Genomic DNA, 20,247 nt, shown 5'->3' on the forward strand with positions numbered 1-20,247 from the left:
TCGTTTCAAATTGGACACATATTACAGATGACAGAGAAAAAGAAGTGTCTACAGAAATACACATAATGAAGTCAACCATCCCACAACCCCATTATCTTTAAGATAAAATAAGTAAATGCAGGGTTTAAAAGAAAAATCTTTAGAGAAACAATTGTGAGGTGTCAGCAGATAGAAAAACAACCAAATTCATGTGAGTGGTAACAGCACTTAAGTTCACAGCATAATCTTCTCAAGTATTAAGAAAAACTACATGAGCAGGGCTAAGGGCAAAGTCACTGGCTCTAGCTTTATTCTTTTATCTTTCTCTTCAAAAAAAATCTGGAAACTAGTCATGTGTTGAAAATACTCAAACAAAATTAAGCAAATAACACCTTTTTGAAGATTATCCATTCTACTGCTCCCATTAGTAACCTGATAAGAAATACAACTGGCAAACATACACATGACTACACCAGTATTTATAAAAACAGGTTTATTTCAGTTAGTATGTAGAAAAAAGACTGGACCACCTGTTAATGACCAAATTAATTTCACTGGGTTAATCTTTAATTATTAATTAATCACAGTTACAACTTACTGAAGGTTACTTAGCTAGGCACATTATATTCATCATCTCTAACCCTTATAATGATGCCAGTTAAGTATTACAACTACCATCCAAATGAAAACACCTCAGACTCTAGAAGCTAACAAGATTGTCCAAGGTCACTGGGCTAGGATTTGAACCTAACTCTGATTCTAAAGTCCTTGCTCAGGCGACTTCTGCACTGTAGAGCCCCTGTTCCCCAAAGTGGCTGTTTAGGTACATGCAATACTCAACAAGATATTTAAGCTCAAGTATATTTGTTTAGAATAACTAACCATATTCTAATTATAGATAAAATTTTATATGTATTTCAAAATACATCCATATGTACAGAATGTAGGAAAGCATACTCTCATTCCAAAAATGCTTCTACTAGGGGCGCCTGGGTGGTTCAGTCGTTAAGCGTCTGCCTTCGGCTCAGGTCATGATCCCAGGGTGCTGGGATCGAGCCCCACATCAGGCTCCCTGCTCCGTGGGGAGCCTGCTTCTCCCTCCCCCACTCCCCCTGCTTGTGTTCCCTCTCTCACTGTGTCTCTGTCAAATAAATAAATAAAAATCTTCAAAAAAAAATGTTTCTACTAACAATTTTCACCTAACTGTAACATATCAGTTACTCTCAAAATAGCCTGTGGTGTGACAGGAATTAGTCGTTTGCCTGTGCACTGTCCTCTTTATGCTTCTTCCTTAAAACAAAACCAGGATGTGGGGGGTGAGACTGTGGCTAGGTAAGAGAATGTGTTTCCCAGACTCGCCTGCACTTAGGCACGCCCAGGGAACTGTAAGCAAATGTCGTTTTGTGATGATGAGCATTTTGAAAGATGGAGTAGACCGAGCTGAGGAGTGAGCCTTTTAGGGTTTTCATCCAGGCTGGTGAGACTGCAAACATGATGACTGTGTTGGCAAAAGTCATTCAGGACCACAGGGAAAAGGCCAAGAGAATCACAAAGACCTTGGCTGGCCCTAATATCTGTAAGCAGCTAAAACAAATACAGTGGTTAACATCTGGGCTTCCTACAAAAAAGACAATGACCTGTGTGTGTAAACCACTAGAGATTACGTGAACTTCAGCTGAATGCAACCGTTGACACATTAAGTGATCCACTGAGGAACTTGAGGGTCACTGACATAAAGGATGAGCAAATACAGCTTGCTGGCCAAAGCTGGACCCCCTCTGTTTTCATAGTTTATAAATAAAGTTTACTGGAACTCAGCCACAACCATTCATTTACATATTTCTTGAGCAACTGGTTGAATGACTGCACCAGAGACCATGTGGCCTGAATAAGCCTATAATATTTCATATGTGGAAGGCTTGAGGGAAAAAGTGATCTGACTCCTGATCTGGGGAACTGCTCTTCAAAATGTGAGGCACAGGGGCGCCTGGGTGGCTCAGTCGTTAAGCATCTGCCTTCGGCTCAGGTCATGATCCCAGGGTCCTGGGATCAGGCCCCGCATCGGGCTCCCTGTTCCACGGGAAGCCTGCTTCTCCCTCTCCCGCTCCCCCTGCTTGTGTTCGCTCTCTCGCTGTGTATCTGTCAAATAAATAAATAAAATCTTAAAAAAAAAAAAAAATGTGAGGCACAGACTGGCAGCATCACTCTCACGTAGAAGCCTGTTAAAAATGCAGATGCTTAGGGCCTGCTTCAGTCTTGCTGCATCAGAATTTCTAGGGGCAGTGGCCAGAAAGTGATTGTTATACACACCAGAGAAGGTTGGAAAGCCCTCTCTAGTGCTTTAATGTACATAATTATCCCCTGGGAATCCTCTTAAAATGAAGATTCTGATCAAAACATCAGAGGCTACCTAGAGCAATCTATACATTTAATGCAATCCCTATCAAAATACCATTACTTTTTTCAAAGAAATGGAACTAATAATCCTAAAATTTGTATGGAACTAGAAAAGACCCCGAATAGCCAGAGGAATGTTGAAAAAGAAAAGCAAAGCTGGTGGCATCACAATTCTGGATTTAAGCTCTATTACAAAGCTGTCATCATCAAGACAGTGTGGTACTGGCACAAAAACAGACCCATAGATCAGTGGAACAGAATAGAGAGCCCAGAAATGGACCCTCAACTCTGTGGTCAACTAATCTTCGACAAAGCAGGAAAGAATGTCCAATGGAAAAAAGACAGTCTCTTCAACAAATGGTGTTGGGAAAATTGGACAGCCACATGCAGAATGAAACTGGACCATTTCCCTACACCACACACAAAAATAGACTCAAAATGGATGAAAGACCTAAATGTGAGACAGGAGTCCATCAAAATCCTTGAGGAGAACACAGGCAGCAACCTTCTCAACCTCAGCCACAGCAACTTCTTCCTAGAAACATCGCCAAAGGCAAGGGAAGCAAGGGCAAAAATGAACTACTGCGACTTCATCAAGATAAAAAGCTTTTGCACAGCAAAGGAAACAGTCAGCAAAACCAGAAGACAACTGACAGAATGGGAGAAGATATTTGCTAATGACATATCAGATAAAGGGCTAGTATCCAAAATCTATGAAGAACTTATTGAACTCAACACCCAAAGAACAAATAACCCAATCAAGAAATGGGCAGAAGACATGAACAGACATTTTTCCAAAGAAGACATCCAAATGGCCAACAGATACATGAAAAAGTGCTCAACATCACCTGGCATCAGGGAAATCCAAATCAAAACCTCAGTGAGATACCACCTCACACCAGTCAGAATGGCTAAAATTAACAAGTCAGGAAATGACAGATGTTGGCGGGGATACGGAGAAAGGGGAACCCTCCTACACTGTTGGTGGGAATGCAAGCTGGTGCAGCCACTTTGGAAAATAGTATGGAGGTTCCTCAGAAAGTTGAAAATAGAGCTACCCTATGACCCAGCAATTGCACTACGGGGTATTTACTCCAAAGATACAAATGTAGTGATCTGAAGGGGCACCTGCACCCCAATGTTTATAGGAGCAATGTCCACTATAGCCAAACTATGGAAAGGGCCTAGATGTCCATCGACAGATGAATGGATAAAGAAGATGTGGTATATATATACTATGGAATATTACACAGCCATCAAAAAATGAAATCTTGCCATTTGCAACGACGTGGATGGAACTGGAGGGTGTTATGCTGAGCGAAATAAGTCAATCAGAGAAAGACATGTATTATATGACCTCACTGGTATGAGGGATTCCTAATCTCAGGAAACAAACTGAGGGTTGCTGGAGTGGGGGGTGGGGTGGGAGGGATGGGGTGACTGGGTGATAGACACTGGGGAGGGTATTCGCTCTGGTAAGCACTGTGAATTATGTAAGACTGCTGAATCACAGACCTGTACCCCTGAAAAAAATAATACATTATATGTTAATAAAAAAACAAAAACAAAACAAAAACATCAGGGACAAAGCATTGGGACTCACTAATAGAAACAAGTTCCCAGATGAAGCCAGTGCTGCTGGTCCATGGCTTACCCATGCAGTAGCAGCACTGCTCTAAAATTGCTGCAAAATACGCAAATCCACAAATGACAAATGGCCCTCCACGAAAAAACCAGTGAGTGACTTACCAAAGGGTATTACGTCTGGTATTCATAAAGAGAACACTGAGCTCTCTAAGAGGTGAGTCACTTAAAAATCTGGTTTGTCGCTCAAAACTTGAAGGATACAAAACTCCTACTGATAATATGCTTATGAAGATAGTTGAACTACAATTTTCAAAAAGAGCACCACTGTGTATCAATGCACTTGAGTTGTTGTATGCTACAACTTACTCTTTGTTAATTATAAATTAGTTTTATCACTACTTTGTTTCAAGTTGTTTGGCTATCCCTCTAGAGTAATAATGATTCAATGTGTAGCAACAGTACTTTTGACCTAAAATTTTTATGTAACTAGACATGCCATAAATATTGCCTGTCTCTACTGATAAGGCAAGATGTTTTGATAAACTACTCTCTTATCACATTTGCTTTTACAATAATATTTCCTTGTTATTACTGGATTATTTTCCAATGGAAAATAATGCCTCAGTGGGTTGGGGTCATAAATATATTTGATGGTCACTTCAATTTATGTTTTTTTTAAGTCAAGTGAGATAGCATATGATCTTCTCTCTTTCACATTTATATAAATGGTGGGGGTGTGAATTCAGAATGTTCCAATAATTCTTTTAAGTGTCAATGCTTAAGAGGAGTACATCCTGAAAAAGACATCTGAATTAAGAGTGGGATGATCCCCAGAAATTTTTAGGACACAGATAATAGATTCAGAACAATCTGAGATGACACAAAGTAGATCAGGGGATTTTTAGAGGAACTGAAGCTATTCTTTAACTTCAGTGGAAATACTATACCTGTCCAAGAGAACCTTGTCCAAGGGATGCTGCCCATTAGTATTATGACCTCATATGAAATGTCTTCAAATTGGCTTTATAATACAACTTTGATTTAAAGTAAAATACAGAGAAATATTAGACATCTAAACAATTATTTCCCTTTACTTAGTAATGATATGTGTGTAAGAATAATTAGTGTTCTCAAATTTACTTGCATGATACAGACTTGAAACTTTGCATAATCCAGAAATGTCACCGTAACTATTATCACTTTCTTCTTACACTCTGCCCAAAACTCCAAACTTTACTTTCTAAAACGAAAGTTACACATACATCTATATGATAATGCCTGACAATCACATTCCAGTACAAAGTAGCTAGCAACTTATTAATCACTAAATCCTCTAATGAAAAATTCAAATAATGGCTTTCAACCTCCAATATAACCTGGAATGCTACCAAACTCACCGAAACACAAATGATTATTTTGTAACACAACAAGATATATAGGAAACAGAAGGCTATTCAAAATAAGATGAAGAGAAGGCCTGCCATCAAATCAATTATCAGCGAAGGAATAAATGTGTAATACTTGGAGAAAAAGAGAGGTACAAGATCCAATTTCAATTTAAGTGTCCAAGAGGTGTAATTTAAATGGCTACTTTTTTTTAAATGAAAAAGCCAGTCATATTTTCATTGGGTCGTGGGAAAAAATGGGACATTATATAAAAGGTACAACACTATGACATGTATCCATAATATACTGTTCTAGTAATTTTACTAAAATTTTCAAATTTTAGCCAATATTTATAGATGATATGTGTGTATATATTTCAAGTAGAAAAAGCATTCTTTATTAAATAGATTTATAATGTAAAAAAGTTTATAATAACTAAAAGTTCAGTAAGAAGACACAAGATAATTGTTGGAAGGCATGTGAAATATCTCATGTAACAGGATACTGAGAACTAGGATAAAGATAAAAAAAAGATAGCCACACTTTTCATTCAAGGTGGATCCAAGCAGGCTCTGTGACTTTCCAGATCCAAGCAGGCTCTGTGACTTTCCAGTCCAGGCCTTCAGACACCAACAATTTCCTGTCTCTGAGAGTACTTCCTCTTGGAACTCAGTTTGAGAAGTCCAAGCCACAGAGAGGCCATGTACAGGAGACTTGATTGACAAGCCTTGTTATAAAAGACAGTATGAACTGTCATGTGAGTAATCCTAGATGTCTAGCCTAGTCTTTACATGATATGTAATTTTTTTAGAACACAGAAAGCAGAGTTGAAGTTCTAAAAAAACAGGAAAGAAGAGAAAGGGGAAAGAAAAGAATGAAAGCAGGGATGGTAGGAGAGAAAGAAGAAAAATACAGAGTAGGAGAGGAAGGGTAAGTAAAAAGAAAGAATACATTTTTCTCTGGAATGTCTCAATCAATTTTTTTTAGTTCTTAAATCTACACTGTATGTGGTCATTTTTATGGGTAAACACAGTTACATGTAACACATGTTATATTCTTTCAGTAAAAATAAGATCAAAACCATAAAGGATTTTAATATACATACATATTTTATTTCGGTGCTTTTAAAGTTCCCAGAAATATTACATTTTCTCTATACTTCTAAGCCAAAACTGCATCATCAAGTATAAATTTGGGAAGAAATTATGTTGTCTAAAATAATCTGCAATACTACTTCACAGGAACATTGTGAAAAATAAAAAAATGTCATGTATAAGAAGCAGTTTACAAGCCATAAAATGATATGAAAGTTTAAATACAACTGTTATAGGTCTATGAAGCCCCTTACTTGCTTCCCCCTAACTTAAGGATAGGTATAAATAGGAACATAAACATAAAATTTTAAACAAAATAAGAATAACTTACCACATACCACATCCCATCCAGGGCTCAACTCTAGTGTCAACTCCTTTATTAACCCTCCCTTAAACAATCTAGTTCTTAAAAACAAACGAACAAAACAAACAAAAAAAAAAAACCTCTTAAGAAAATCTTTTAAAAATCCTCTAGATTATAAACTTCATGAGGATAGGTAGGCATAAATGGTCGAAACATTGAATTAATCCCTATGGCATTCTACCACTTACTTATTTCCAGGAAGGGACCATAAAATAAAATATCATGAGAGACATCCTTCTAACACAGATCTTGAGATCTATCTAAACCATAATTATTACTGAGATTTTTCCCACAGTCTACTAATTGCAGTTAACTCAAACACAGGGAAAATCTAGGGGAAAATTAACAGCTTCCAGGAAGAGATAACTTGTAGTGATAATACAGTTAAGTGATTGCAAAGATACACCCATTAAAGACTAAACAGAATTTACACCTTGTTACTACTATAATGTCAAAACATTAATGACTTCTTTTATCAGGATTTTATCTTTTAATCATCTTCTTATAGAGCATTTTAATCTGCCATGACTGGAATGTCTATGTCCTCCCAAAATTCATGTTGAAATCCTACTGCCCATTGTGATGGTATTAGGAGGTGCTTACCATCCTAAAAACTCAAAAATGAGAGCCCACAGAGCTCCCTAGCCCATTCTGCCAGGTGAAAATACAACAAAAAGTCTTCCACCCCAAAAGGGCCCTCACCTGACCATGTTGGTACCTTATCTTGGACTTTCAGCCTATAAGCCACCCTCTGGTATTTTGTTACAGCAGCCCAAAAGGTCTAAGATAAAATCCTACAATGTGCTAAATGTAAATGTGTATGAATATGGCAACATTGGGATAGCCTATTTCCTTGACTCCAATGTATCAATGGAAGTAGAGCTTGAAAAACTTACCACAGCTTTTAACATATGTGTCCATAACTTCAGCACTGATCCCATTTGGCCCATTCTCACTTGGTGCATACTTTCTAAAGAAGTTCTGAAAAGATATAATTTACATGTTTACAAATTCAATACAATCCTTAAACAAATCAGACATTTTGAAATTATAAGAAATGACCAAGTGTCTAGTCTAAAGCTTAGTCAGTAATTGCAAAATGTGGACTTTAAAAAGCATATTCCAAGAATCAGTCTTATTACTATGCTTACAGACAGTTAAGATAAAAAAAAAAAAAGGGCTCCTGGGTGGCTCAGTCGTTAAGCGTCTGCCTTCAGCTCAGGTCATGATCCCAGGGTCCTGGGATCGAGTCCCACATCGGGCTCCCTGCTCTGCGGGAAGCCTGCTTCTCCCTCTCCCACTCCCCCTGCTTGTGTTCCTACTCTCGCTATGTCTCTCTCTGTCAAATAAATAAATAAAAAATCTTAAAAAAAAAAAAAAAAAAGATAAAAAAAAAAGTACATGCTGCTACTTTTATACCTTAGGGAAAACATTACATAAAATAAATTTACTGCTATTTCTCTATACTCAATTTATCTCTTTTATCTTTCTTCTGAATGTAAACAATGAGGGGTTTTTTTGTATCATACATTCTCCTTAAAGTGAACATGAGTTATTAAAATTATCTTTTAAGTATAGTTACTGTTACCATTAAAAAACCTCCAGTTATAAAACAAATAAGGGGATGTAAAGTAGAGCACAAGGAATATAGTCAATAATATTGTTAATAACTTTGGTGACAGACAGTAACTAGACTTATGGTGATCCTTTCATAATGTATATAATTGTCGAATCACTGCTGTACACCTCAAAGCAAGATAATATTGTATGTCAACTATACGCCAATTAAAAAAGCTCAATAAAATTACACCCAAATTTGTAAATTAATTAGAATGCAAGTGCTAATAATTCTTAGAGGAAATTAATGGAAAGATAAATATAAAAGAGATGTGAACTGAACAAAAGAATTACAGGGGGACAATAAATGCACTAGAGTGTCCAAAGAGTCTGGAAACAATGTGGAAAATAGTGTTTTGTTTTGTTTCTGACTACTAACTGGAACTATTCCCTTACATATTAGATGTTAAAGAAAAAGAGTATATATTATTTGAAAATACAAGTAACATGCTGTTAAAAAAAAAGTTTATCCTATGTTTCAGCTTTTCTGAAAGTCCTTTGACAAAGGACTATGCCTTGAATATATAAAGAATTCCTATAAATCAATAAAAACACAAACAACCCAACAGGAAAATGAACAAAAGATGTAAATAAGCATGTCACAGAAGAAATAAATGGCCTATACATATATTTTTAAATGCTCAATCTTGTGGCTAATTAGGGAAATGCAAACTAAAACCACAATAAAATACCAAAATTTAAAAGTCTGACAATATAAAAAAAATTTTTTTTAATTAAAAAAATAAAAGTCTAACAATACCAAGATTAGGCAAAGATGTATAGCAATAAGAAACAGAACAGTTTTTCCAAAAACAACTATTTTGGAAAATAGCTTTTAATTATCTACTGAAGTTGAACATGAGAATAGCCTATGACTTAGTGAAACTATTTACAGAGATCAGATATGAAAACCAAGAATCAATATACATACTGCCACTGTCTTTATTTTACTAAATCATAATTTCACAGAGCAACATAATAATTGACAACTTTATTAAACAATTACTTCAGTTAGAAACTACGTTAAAGCTCTACCTACACTTCACATCATCTTCAGAACAATTCCAGAGGTAGGTACTATTAATTATTACCCAAATTTTACAGATGCAGAAACTGAGACCTGAAGGGTATGTTAGGGGGTCAAGGCCTCCTACAAGTTTGATCTGTTACATGGAGTCACAGACTCAACATACGGTTGTAGCACAAGTGACACTTATTAAAGCAAAAGTACACACAGGAGGTTCAGCATAGGAAAAATACGCAGGCACAGTCTAGAGAAACCCATACGTAAGCCTCCTGGTTCTCTTCTGTGAGGGAATAAACTGAGCATATTTATTACTTTTCTTCAACAATTAAAAAAAAAAAAAGGCAGTAATATGGGTGCAGTGTTTCTGTCCAGGGAAACCTATTGAAGACATCACTCAAGGTTTTTATTGGGAGCTGGTCATGTAGGCACCCTCTGTCTAGCAACTGCCAAAATTCTAGAAGGAAAGCAAGTTGTTTGCTATAAATCACGTATCACAAACAGTCTAGGCACACTGAACCACCCTTATCAGTTAGGGAACAGAGGAACGACACACTGAAGGCCAAGTTCCCAGATATCAGTCAGAGGTTAACCTAGCAAGTGGGCCTTTCTAAAGATAAGAACCTCAAGTCGGCTATGTTAACTCTTCTTTGCACAAAGGGTTAAGAAGCCACTCAAGGTTTACACTGAAAAGCTGCATGGCCAAACTTCAACCCCAGGCAGTTAGATGTTTTGAGCACAAGTTCTTTTTTTTTTTCCTTCCATTTCCCTCCCACCCCACCTCCCCTCTGGTAACCATCTGTTTGTTCTCTATAGTTAAGAGTGTTTATTTGTCTCTGTTTTTCCTTTATTCATTTGTTTTGTCTCTTAAATTCTATATATGAATGATATCACATGGTATTTGTCTTTCTCTGACTGGCTTATTTTACCTATCATTGTACTTTTCTAGATCCATCTATGTTGTTGCAAATGGCAAGATGTCATTCTTTTTTACAGTGGAATAATATTCCATATGTATGGTATCTGTGTGTGTGTGTGTGTGTGTATCCCACCTCTTTTTTATCCATTCATTTATTGATAGACACTTGGGCTGCTTCCATAATTTAGCTATTGTAAATAATGCTACAATAAATAAAAGGGTGCATATATCCCTTCCCTTCGATTTAGTGTTTTCATATTCTTGAGTTAAATACCCAGTAGTGGGATTACTGGATCATAGGATAGTTCTATTTATAAATTTTTTGAGAAACTTCCATACTGCCTGCCACAGTAGCTGTACCACTTCTCATTCTCACCAACAGTGTACCAGGGTTCCATTTTCTCCGGTTCCTCACCAAGACTTGTTGTTACTTGAGTCTTTGATTTTAGCCATTCTGACAGGTATGAAGTGGTATCTCATTGTGGTTTTGGTTTGTATTTCCCTGGTGATGACTAATGTTGATCATCTTTTCATGTGTCTGTTGGCCATCTGGATATCTTCTTTGGAGAAATGTCTGTTCATGTCTTCTGCCCATGTTTTAATTGGATTGTTTGGTTTTGGGGTATTGAGTTGTGTAAGTTCTTTATATATTTTGGATACTAACCCTTTATCAGATATGTCATTTGCAAACATCTTCTCCCATTCAGCATGTTGTCTTTTTTTATTTTTTATTTTTAAAGATTTTATTTATTCATTCGAGACACAGAGATACAGAGAGAGAGAGAGCACGAGCCCGGGGAGAGGCAGAGGGAGAAGCAGGCTCCCCGCTGAGCCAGGAGCCGGACGTGGGGCTCAATCCCAGGGTCCTGGGATTGTGACCCGAGCCGAAGGCAGACGCTTAACCATCTGAGCCACCCACGCAACCCCAGCATGTTGTCTTTTAATTTTATTGGCTGTTTCCTTTGCTATGAAGACGCTTTTTATTTTGATATAGTCCCAACAGTTTATTTTTGCTTTTGTTTCCCCTGCCTCAGGAGACAGATCTAAAAGGATCCTTTTAGCTGATGTCAGAGAAATTACTGCCTATGCTCTCTTGTAGGATTTTTATGTTTTCAGTTCTCACATTTAGGTCCTTAATCCACTTTAAGTTTATTTTTGTGTATGGTGTAAGAAAGTGGTCCATTTTTCATTCTTTTGCATGTAGCTGTCCAGTTTTCCCAACGCCATCTGTTGAAGAGACTTTCACCCATTGCATATTCTTGCCTCTTTTGTCAAAGATTAATTGACCATGTAATTGTGGGTTTATTTCTGGGCTTTCTATTCTGTTCTGTTGATCTATGTGTCTATTTTTGTGCCAGTACCATACTGTTTTGATTACTACAGCTTTGTAATATAAAAGATCTGAAATTATGATACCTCTAGTTCTGTTTTTCTTCTTCAAGATTGCTTTGGCTATTTGAGGTCTGTTGTGGTGCCATACAAATCTTAGAATTGTTTTTTCTTGTTCTGTGAAAAATGCTGTTGGTATTTTGATAGGGATTGCATTAAATGCACACATTGCTTCAGGTAGTACATTTTAACAATATTTGTTCTTTCAATCCATGAGCATGGAGTGTCTTTCCATTTCTTTGTGTCATCTTCAATTTCTTTCATCAGTGTTTTACAGCTTCCAGAGTACAGGTCTTTTATCTCTTTTATTCCTAGGTATTTTATTTTATATTTTATATTTACTGTTTATGTCACTTGTAAGTGGGATTATTTTCCTAATTTGCTGTTTCATTATTAGTGTATAGGAATGCAGCAGATTTTTGTATATTGATTTTGTCTCCTGTAACTTTACTGAATTCACTTATCAGTTCTAGGAGGCCAATATCTCTCATGAACATAGATGCAAAAATCCTCAAAAAATATTAGCAAAACTGAATCCAAGAATACTTTAGAAAAATCATGCACCACAATCAAGTGTGATTTATTCCTGGGATGCAAGGGTGGTTCAATATTCACAAATCAATCAATGTGATATGTCACATCAATAAGAGAAAGGATGAGAATCATATGATCATTTCAATAGATGCCCAAAAAGCATTTGACCAAGTACAACATTCATTCATGATAAAAACCCTCAACAATGTAGTTTTAGAAGGAACATACCTCAACATAATAAAGACCATATGCAAAAAGCCCACAGCTCACATACTCAGTGGGGAAAAACTGAGAGCCTTTTCCCTAAGGTCAGGAGTAAGACAAGGATGTCCACTCTCACCACCCTCATTCAACATAATATTGGAAGTCCTAGCCACGGCAGTTATACAACAAAAGGAAATAAAATAGGCATCTGAATTGGTAAGGAGGAAGTAAAACTTTCACTGTTTGCAGATGACATGATACTATATATTTAAAACCCTAAGGACTCTAGTAAGCCTGAGCTTTTAACCACTGCATGTGACTGTTCCCTAAACGAAAGAACAGAATAACCACTTGCTTCGTGAAGGAAGCAGAGTAATACTTTTCTGCAAATCTAAACTCCATACTGAATTACTGTGACATGTTAAACTGGGAAAGACAAAAACACACTGTAGCAAATATCCTCTGTCAAGCCCTTCTCTGTGTTAGCTCTCATGTCAGGTATACCAGGTTTTCTGTGTAAATTACATACTTTTTTTACACAGGAAAAAAGAAAAATCATATTTAAAAAACAACCAAAATAAACTATTAAGATGTGATAAGAACTAATCCGTGTATTTAAAGTGTAAAAAATTTCAAAGACACACATGGCATGGTCCTAGAAACTGTTTGCCTTTTCTTATATTAAAGGACAGCAACGAGATTGGAGAGCAAGATGGGTCTTAAAAACAAATGTTCAAACCATGTATGAGGAAGAATATGCAGCACTGCTCTGAATAACAAAAAAAACTGGAAATAATCAAGTGTTCATTTATGGTTAAATAAATTCTAGAATTTCCATAACCTGGAATATAATATAACCATAAACTAACAAATTTTTAATTTAATTAATTCCTGCTTCCCTATTATATGCCAGGCACTGGTTAAGGAATTGAGCATCTGTATGTACTAACATGGAGGAATTCCCACCTGATAGCACTGTTTACTTCCAAGGAAAGGAAAACAATGTGAGGGAAGAAGGGTGATAAAAGGAGACATTCATTTTTTACTGCATATACTTTTTATAAAGATTGAAATTTTTAGAACAGTAATATATTCATGAATTGTAGAACTCATTTAAAATTGGTTCTGTACCTGAATGCTTCCCTCTGTATCAAGAACTTCAGCAACAGGAACTGACTGGATAAACTGCATGAAGCCTACACAGAAATATATGCATTGCATTAAGCACAATTACTGGTTAAGCAATAAAAATAACGGTTCTAAGAATAACCTTCATTTCAAATGCATATACTACATACCTGAACAACTTAAATAGGTCTGTAAACAATATATTTAGCCTGGCATTTAATTCACAGGAACTGTAAGAAAACTTTTCTTTCTTTTTTTTTTTTTTTAAAGATTTTATTTATTTATTTGACAGAGACAGAGACAGCGAGAGCAGGAACACAAGCAGGGGGAGTGGGAGAGGGAGAAGCAGGCCTCCCGCCGAGCAGGGAGCCCGATGTGGGACTCGATCCCAGGACCCTGGGATCATGACCTGAGCCAAAGGCAGTCGCTTAACCAACTGAGCCACCCAGGTGCCCAAAAACTTTTCTTTCAATTAAGCTGATTTATCTGTATGCTTCTCCAGGCCAGTTTCTATTACTGTATACAAGGAAGAGAAAGTAATAGCTAAGCTTTCTAAACTGGGCACAAAAATTTCTTCTTTCTGTATTTTTATAACGTATACCAATTAAAAATGTTCCAAATTTCAAATCACTTTAAGAAATCTGAAATTATGTATTATCAATCACCTAAGCCTAAAACTGTATTATGTTCATTGGCTTTTTTTGTCTAATACTCCATCTTCTGACATTTCCTGGAAATGATAGGAGAAGAAAGTATAAATCCCTTAAACTACCAAAAAGAAGGGGAAGAGGACATCATTATATGGGAGGACAAGAAGGAGAAAAGATAAGTCTAATTAAGTCTAGAGACCACAACAGTAGTATAAAACAACAAATCTATGAAAATATCAGAGTTGAATGAAGGAAACTACTGCATCCTCCTTTAGAGTAAGAAATGTCTCATTCATTGCTGGATCACAAACAGGGAATAGTTTGCATTCATTCACTTAAGATATATTTATTGTCTCTCTCCCATGTAGTAAGAACTTTTCCATGTAAAAAATAGAGCTTTGACCCTGTCTTTAAAGACTGTATAAGCCTGCAAGTCTTACTGGGATAAATACTACGAAGAAAAGGGTAACATGAAAGAGAAAAGTGTAGGGAGACCTAAATCACCACAGAGGTCAGAGGGCATCGGACATTTGAGCCGTGTTTTGAAGGATAATAAAAGTTAATAGGTAAAGCTGTGGAGGAATGGATGCTAAAGATAAGGACCAAAGCATACATGAAGGCCGTAAGGCTGAAAAAAGCATGTGCGTTTGAGAAAATGGAAGGTGGCCCATGTGGCTAACTCCTGGGAAGCAAGCGGGAGACTGGCAAAAGAGAGGCTTGAGAAACAGGCCCAGGAGTGTGTCACAACATGCCAGAACTTGTACACCAAGCTAAGGCTTCTGTCTTTGTCTGAGGAGCAAACAGAAGTGAGTAAATCAATTTATGCAGGAGAGTCAAAGAGCACAAGTACACTTTTAACAAGATCATTCTGAGAGAAAAATGAGAAGAGGAATTATACCACCAAAAGGTTTTGAGGGTAGCCAGGGGAAGAGCAGGAAACCTAAAACAGATACTTTTTTTGTTCCCAGGTATCTACGAGTGAGAAGCTCCGAGAGTAACAAGACTAGGGAATTTACAATAGGTTTTAGGCAAGCATTCCTAGGGAATCATCTATCAAATTTCCAGAGGTTATTCCATCTTAGAAAGACTTAGATGCCATAAATCTATATTAAAAAAATTAGTTAGGGGCGCCTGGGTGGCTCAGTAGGTTAAGCGGCTGCCTTAGGCTCAGGTCATGATCTCAGGGTCCTGGGATAGAGGCCCACATCCGGCTCCCTGCTCAGCGGGGAGCCTGCTTCTCCCTCTCCCTCTGCCTCCCTCTCTGCCTACGTGTGCTCTCTCTCTCTATCTCTCTGTGAAATAAATAAATAAAATCTTTAAAAAAAGATCAGTTAATAAGGCAACATCATTTGCTGAGTGGCTTTTTTCAGCAGAGCACAATACAAAGCCACTCTGCGTCATAGTAACTCTCAAATGATGATTCAGGACACAAATTACTATGTAAGAAACTACTGTGAACTGTAACCAGCTTTGAATGCAAATAAATACAGTATAAAGGTGTTAATTTTTCCTTACAGATACACTGTTTAATGTTTTCAAGAGAAAGCTGAGAGAGAAAAGGAGAGAGACACAATCAGTCTTCAGTGCTACAAATGAGTTCAATCTCTAATGTTCTTAACTTTCAATTAAAAGAGGAAAAGTAGACTCATTGGACACTGAAATAAACAACTACAGTGTAACATAAACTTACCATGTTTTGTACTGGTGGCTAATACCTTGTAGGGTGTCAACTTCAAATCCAGATTTTCTTTCCGTAGCAGCTTTTGATCAAAAGATAAAATATGTTAAACAAATATAAAGATTATTCTGAAAAAGTTTTGTAGGCAAGTATTATAATAGCTTAATGTAAGAGATTTAGGCGATAAATCTAAATTAAAGGTTTAACTAAATTAATCAATTAATTTCACTTTGATCATCAAATTTATTAAGCACTTACTTGATGGTATGCCAATTTTTTTTTTTTATCTTATTCTAAATCACTGTCAATAGTTTTCAATGAACAGTAGGGTTCCTCCAACTCATTTATGCCGTTCTCTCTAGTCACGAAGTGTTTTAGAACTCAGAAAAAGGGAAATAAGGGCAAATATGTTCCTTTTAAAGCCAGGGGCAGTGATGCAATTTAAAGAAAAAGATCTAGCTGACTAAGAGGAAGGGAATTATTAAACCTGACATCGAGAGAACTTAACTGAGAAAAAAGTTTTAATAAAAAGAAATGCATGCAATTTCATTTTATACTCATCACAAGAGTCACTCTGCAATGTACAAAAATAACTACACTTGTTCAAGGTCAAGTAGAGACTGCTGAGCTTCCTTTGTACCTGAATGTTAAAAATACTTCTGTGTCTATACACAGCATACACACTAAACTGTAGTTTTCCAAAATTAATAAATGTTCCCTGCCAACATAAGGTTATAGTCACCTTGTCCATGAGTGAAATGATTTGAAGAATAAGTTGATCTTGCCGTAAATCATCCCCATGCTTAAATATAACTGGGTATTTGCCCCCATCTTCTGTCTTAAAGAATAACTGTGCAGGCATAAGAGCGCTCTGGAAATAAAAATATTGTTTTCAAATTTGGATGTAAATTAATGCACGGAGATTTACTATACACAGGAGGAAACACTGACCTGTAAGGTAAACAAGGAAGTTATCAGAAACTAAAGAAACAAGATGGGCTGGCAGCAAGATGTAATTAGATACCTTGGAGAAAACAAGCTAGCTAATAGTCAGAAGATTACATGGCATAAAGAACAAGAGCTCCAGAGTCAGTGACAGGAATCTAGGCTCCACCAGGTACTAGCTAGGGGATCTCACACATGTTCTTTAACCTGTCTCCTCACTTGTAAAATAAAGATAACTTTTCCTCTGCAGAGTTGCTAAAACATATGACAGAGCAAATACAGTAAAATGTTAAGAAGAGTCAAACAGTAGGTATCTAGTTGTTCACTGTATAATTCTTTAATCTTTGCTGTATGCTTGAAAACTTTCCTGTAAAATGATGGGGTAAAAGGCATCAAAAATGCTTCAGTGAATATATGTTTAGAACTTATAACCTCTTCTGGATTAAAACTCTGAATTTTAAATTATCTTAAATTTGGAGTATCTTTTTATCACCCCAAGCAAAAACATATTTTGTAAATTACCTCAACGGCATTTGTGACCCCAAAACGATTAAGAATTACTATGACAGAGTTATGTAGTAAAGGCCCTAGAACCATTAATCCTAAACTCCAACCCCAAATTTTTAAGAATGCTCACATACTTTAAGGGTTGTAAGAAAAACAAACAAAAAGACTGGATATCAGGATCAAAAACATGTCTCATAATATTTTATTGACCATCTACTTTGTGCATTTAAGACATAATTAAAATATTGCACACTTAAGGAGAAAATAGGTCAGAATTCACCTAACAATAGTGGCAGATATACACTCCTCTACCCCACTCTTACAACTCCTGCTCTGTCTTAAATATTTTTTCCCATCCTGTTTCAAAAAAATGGTAAAACTACCTTTTTGATTTACTGCTCTCGATTAGTCCTCAGGGAATGAGAATATTAGAAGCTGGTCTTGTTTGAGAGTTCCAGCCCAAAGGAACATCACTTGTACACATGTACACCAGTTGTTACATGTCTGTGTGTAGCTTTTAACATCTCAGCTTCCAGTGGGTTGTAAACACAAGCTAAGCAATAGTTGCATTTTATCTCCTGTTCCAGTATTTTTCAAATTGCAGGTTACAATCCATTAATGAGTTTTAAAACGAATTAAACAAATTGCATGTTACATTTAAAATGTAATGCAACAGAATAATTCTTAATAGAAACTATCAGAGTCCATAACGTGCAAAAAGGTTCAGTACTACTTTAAAAACTTACGTTTCAATTGTGTGAGCTGGGCTGCCATAAGTTGCCTTTAAACACACCCTTGAAAAAAAATCCAAACTACTTACTATAATCACACCCTTTTTATATTCATAAGTAGTTGTCCTATGAGCCCTTTCTTTTCTGGATACAAAGTAGTTTTCCAGTACAACTTACGCCCTTCCACTCCTAGAATCACAAAATGTAAAACACCATGTCTCACAGAGACCTTTCTTTATGATGCCCAACAGGTCATGATGCTTCACAGGTAATGATGCCCAGTCCTTTGGCCCAACTGGAGAAAGTGGCTACCATCAGCTCTAACTATCCAAGTTGTGGCCAGCCAAAAGAAGCCTGGTATGCTATCAAGGACTAAAGAGAATTACTACTTGAAAACACAAGAAAAAAATTCAAGTCACAGAAACAAATAACAGAGCAAGAAATGTTAAAAAGGTTAACTGAGACTATAACCACATGAACTTATGAACTGAATGGGTAATATAAGTGTTGCAAAATTTAAAGGTTTTTTTAAAAAAGCCTACATGGAAAAAAGTAGGTGTGGCTCTAATTAATAAAAAGTTCAAAGAATTAAAGATTAAAAGCAACCCAGATATTTAAAAAAAATATTTGACATGACACATTTCATATAAAAATACCTACTGGTAAATCAAGACACAATGATAAACAAAAGGTAATTTTTTATCTAGCATTTACTAAATCAAACAAAATTATAGATATTATCTGCATTGTAATCATTTTTGAAGGGAGTGTCTCTGTTTTTGTTTTATAGAATCAGGTTCCAATCATATACATTAGAGATCTATCACAATTACCTTAAATAGTGTAGCTGTCTCTGGGATTATTCCTCTAATTTTCACCTGGGGTTCTAAAGGCAATGGGATAAGTTCCACATCTGACAAGTTCATCTTTTCATTGTCTCCAAGCAATGCCTGTAGTCTCTCGTTCTAAGAGAACAAATCAGAAAGAACTGATTGCGTTAAAATGGAAAAGCAGTTTATAAAACATATGGTAAAGACATAAAGAGCAATCTTACTAACTTTGAAACGTCTCCAAAGCACCATGAAGTAACACGAACTAGACGGTGCACCCATAAGAGACAAGCACTCCACACTTGGAACCTGCCTGACAAGAGCACTTTAAGAGGAGCGATCCCTTGACTGTGAAGAGCTGGACTTACACAAGGTTAGGAAATACACTTCTCTTGCTGCAGCTGAGAGTGAGGAATACACTCATGCTGGATTTAAAGACTCCATTTCTGTTTTCGAAGGATGTGTGAAGCCACAAAGAGAAACTCATTTCACTTGAAGCTTAATTTTGTATGACCAAGTATTAAGCAAGAATTTCAGCACTCTGCTCCAGGGCATGTTTTGGGTTTAAAAAGTAAACAATTCACTTGGAGGAACTTGAACCCCACCTTTTACTGTTCACTGGCTTGGTCTGATCAAACTTTTCCTGAGATATTATCATTTATTTTCTTCAGCTCACATGTGTACTGCCATTGAGCCAAGAATTCAGAAACTGAAAAATTCAAGTCACTGCGAAACCCCTTTGTCATGTAGCAGCATCTGCACTGTTTAGATCAAGTCCTTCCATTCAATGTCAAAAGAGCAATCCTCTTGAAAGCTTCGAGAGAGTCTTGCATTCTTTTAACAGGTGTGCTTGTTCTTTAAAGGGGAAAACCTGCCCTGCCACTCCCAGCAGCATGAAGCACCTGCACTGTAACGCTACTGAGAGGATGCAGCGTCGCAGGAGAGAACCCTGCAATCAGTAAGGTGGAAGTTCAGAAAAATAATGTTTCCAGGACCACTAAGACAGAAAGTCATATTCTTCCCCTCCAGTAATATTCCAGTTCTCCCTCCGAATTGTAGAAAGTGCAAGTTAAGGTCAACTGAAAACTGGTACGAACTACTACATAACCCTTATAAAAATTACTAAATCTACTCCCTTACCAAATGTATGATCAGATATATAAGTATGAGGTAATGTCTATTAACCTGAATTTCAAGTTATCCATTCATGACCAATTTCTAATTGATGTGCTAATAAACAATAAAATAACCAGAAAACAGATCAAAGGAGGGTGAGAAATCCAG

The 20,247-nt window shown here is 36.5% G+C and overlaps 1 protein-coding gene across 2 annotated transcripts in view; it reads right to left on the bottom strand.

Moving 5' to 3' along the window:
• PIK3C3 (phosphatidylinositol 3-kinase catalytic subunit type 3) overlaps nt 1-20,247 on the bottom strand; it is a 143,763-nt gene that overhangs the window by 38,729 nt on the left and 84,787 nt on the right. For both annotated transcript variants that reach the window (XR_010407221.1, XM_064577720.1), the window contains exons 16-20: nt 18,967-19,098; nt 16,693-16,821; nt 15,963-16,032; nt 13,626-13,690; nt 7,704-7,788 (exon numbers count right to left, since the gene is read on the bottom strand). Coding sequence is in view for 1 of the 2 variants with exons in the window: in XM_064577720.1 (XP_064433790.1) it covers nt 7,704-7,788; nt 13,626-13,690; nt 15,963-16,032; nt 16,693-16,821; nt 18,967-19,098 (481 nt within the window). In the remaining variant the exon portion in view is untranslated. The remainder of the gene's footprint in view (nt 1-7,703; nt 7,789-13,625; nt 13,691-15,962; nt 16,033-16,692; nt 16,822-18,966; nt 19,099-20,247) is intronic.

This window comes from Mirounga angustirostris, unplaced genomic scaffold (genome assembly GCF_029215605.1).
Source record: "Mirounga angustirostris isolate CCGP_5_RB_7025 unplaced genomic scaffold, mMirAng1.0.hap1 SCAF_14, whole genome shotgun sequence".
Lineage (NCBI taxonomy): Eukaryota > Metazoa > Chordata > Mammalia > Carnivora > Phocidae > Mirounga > Mirounga angustirostris.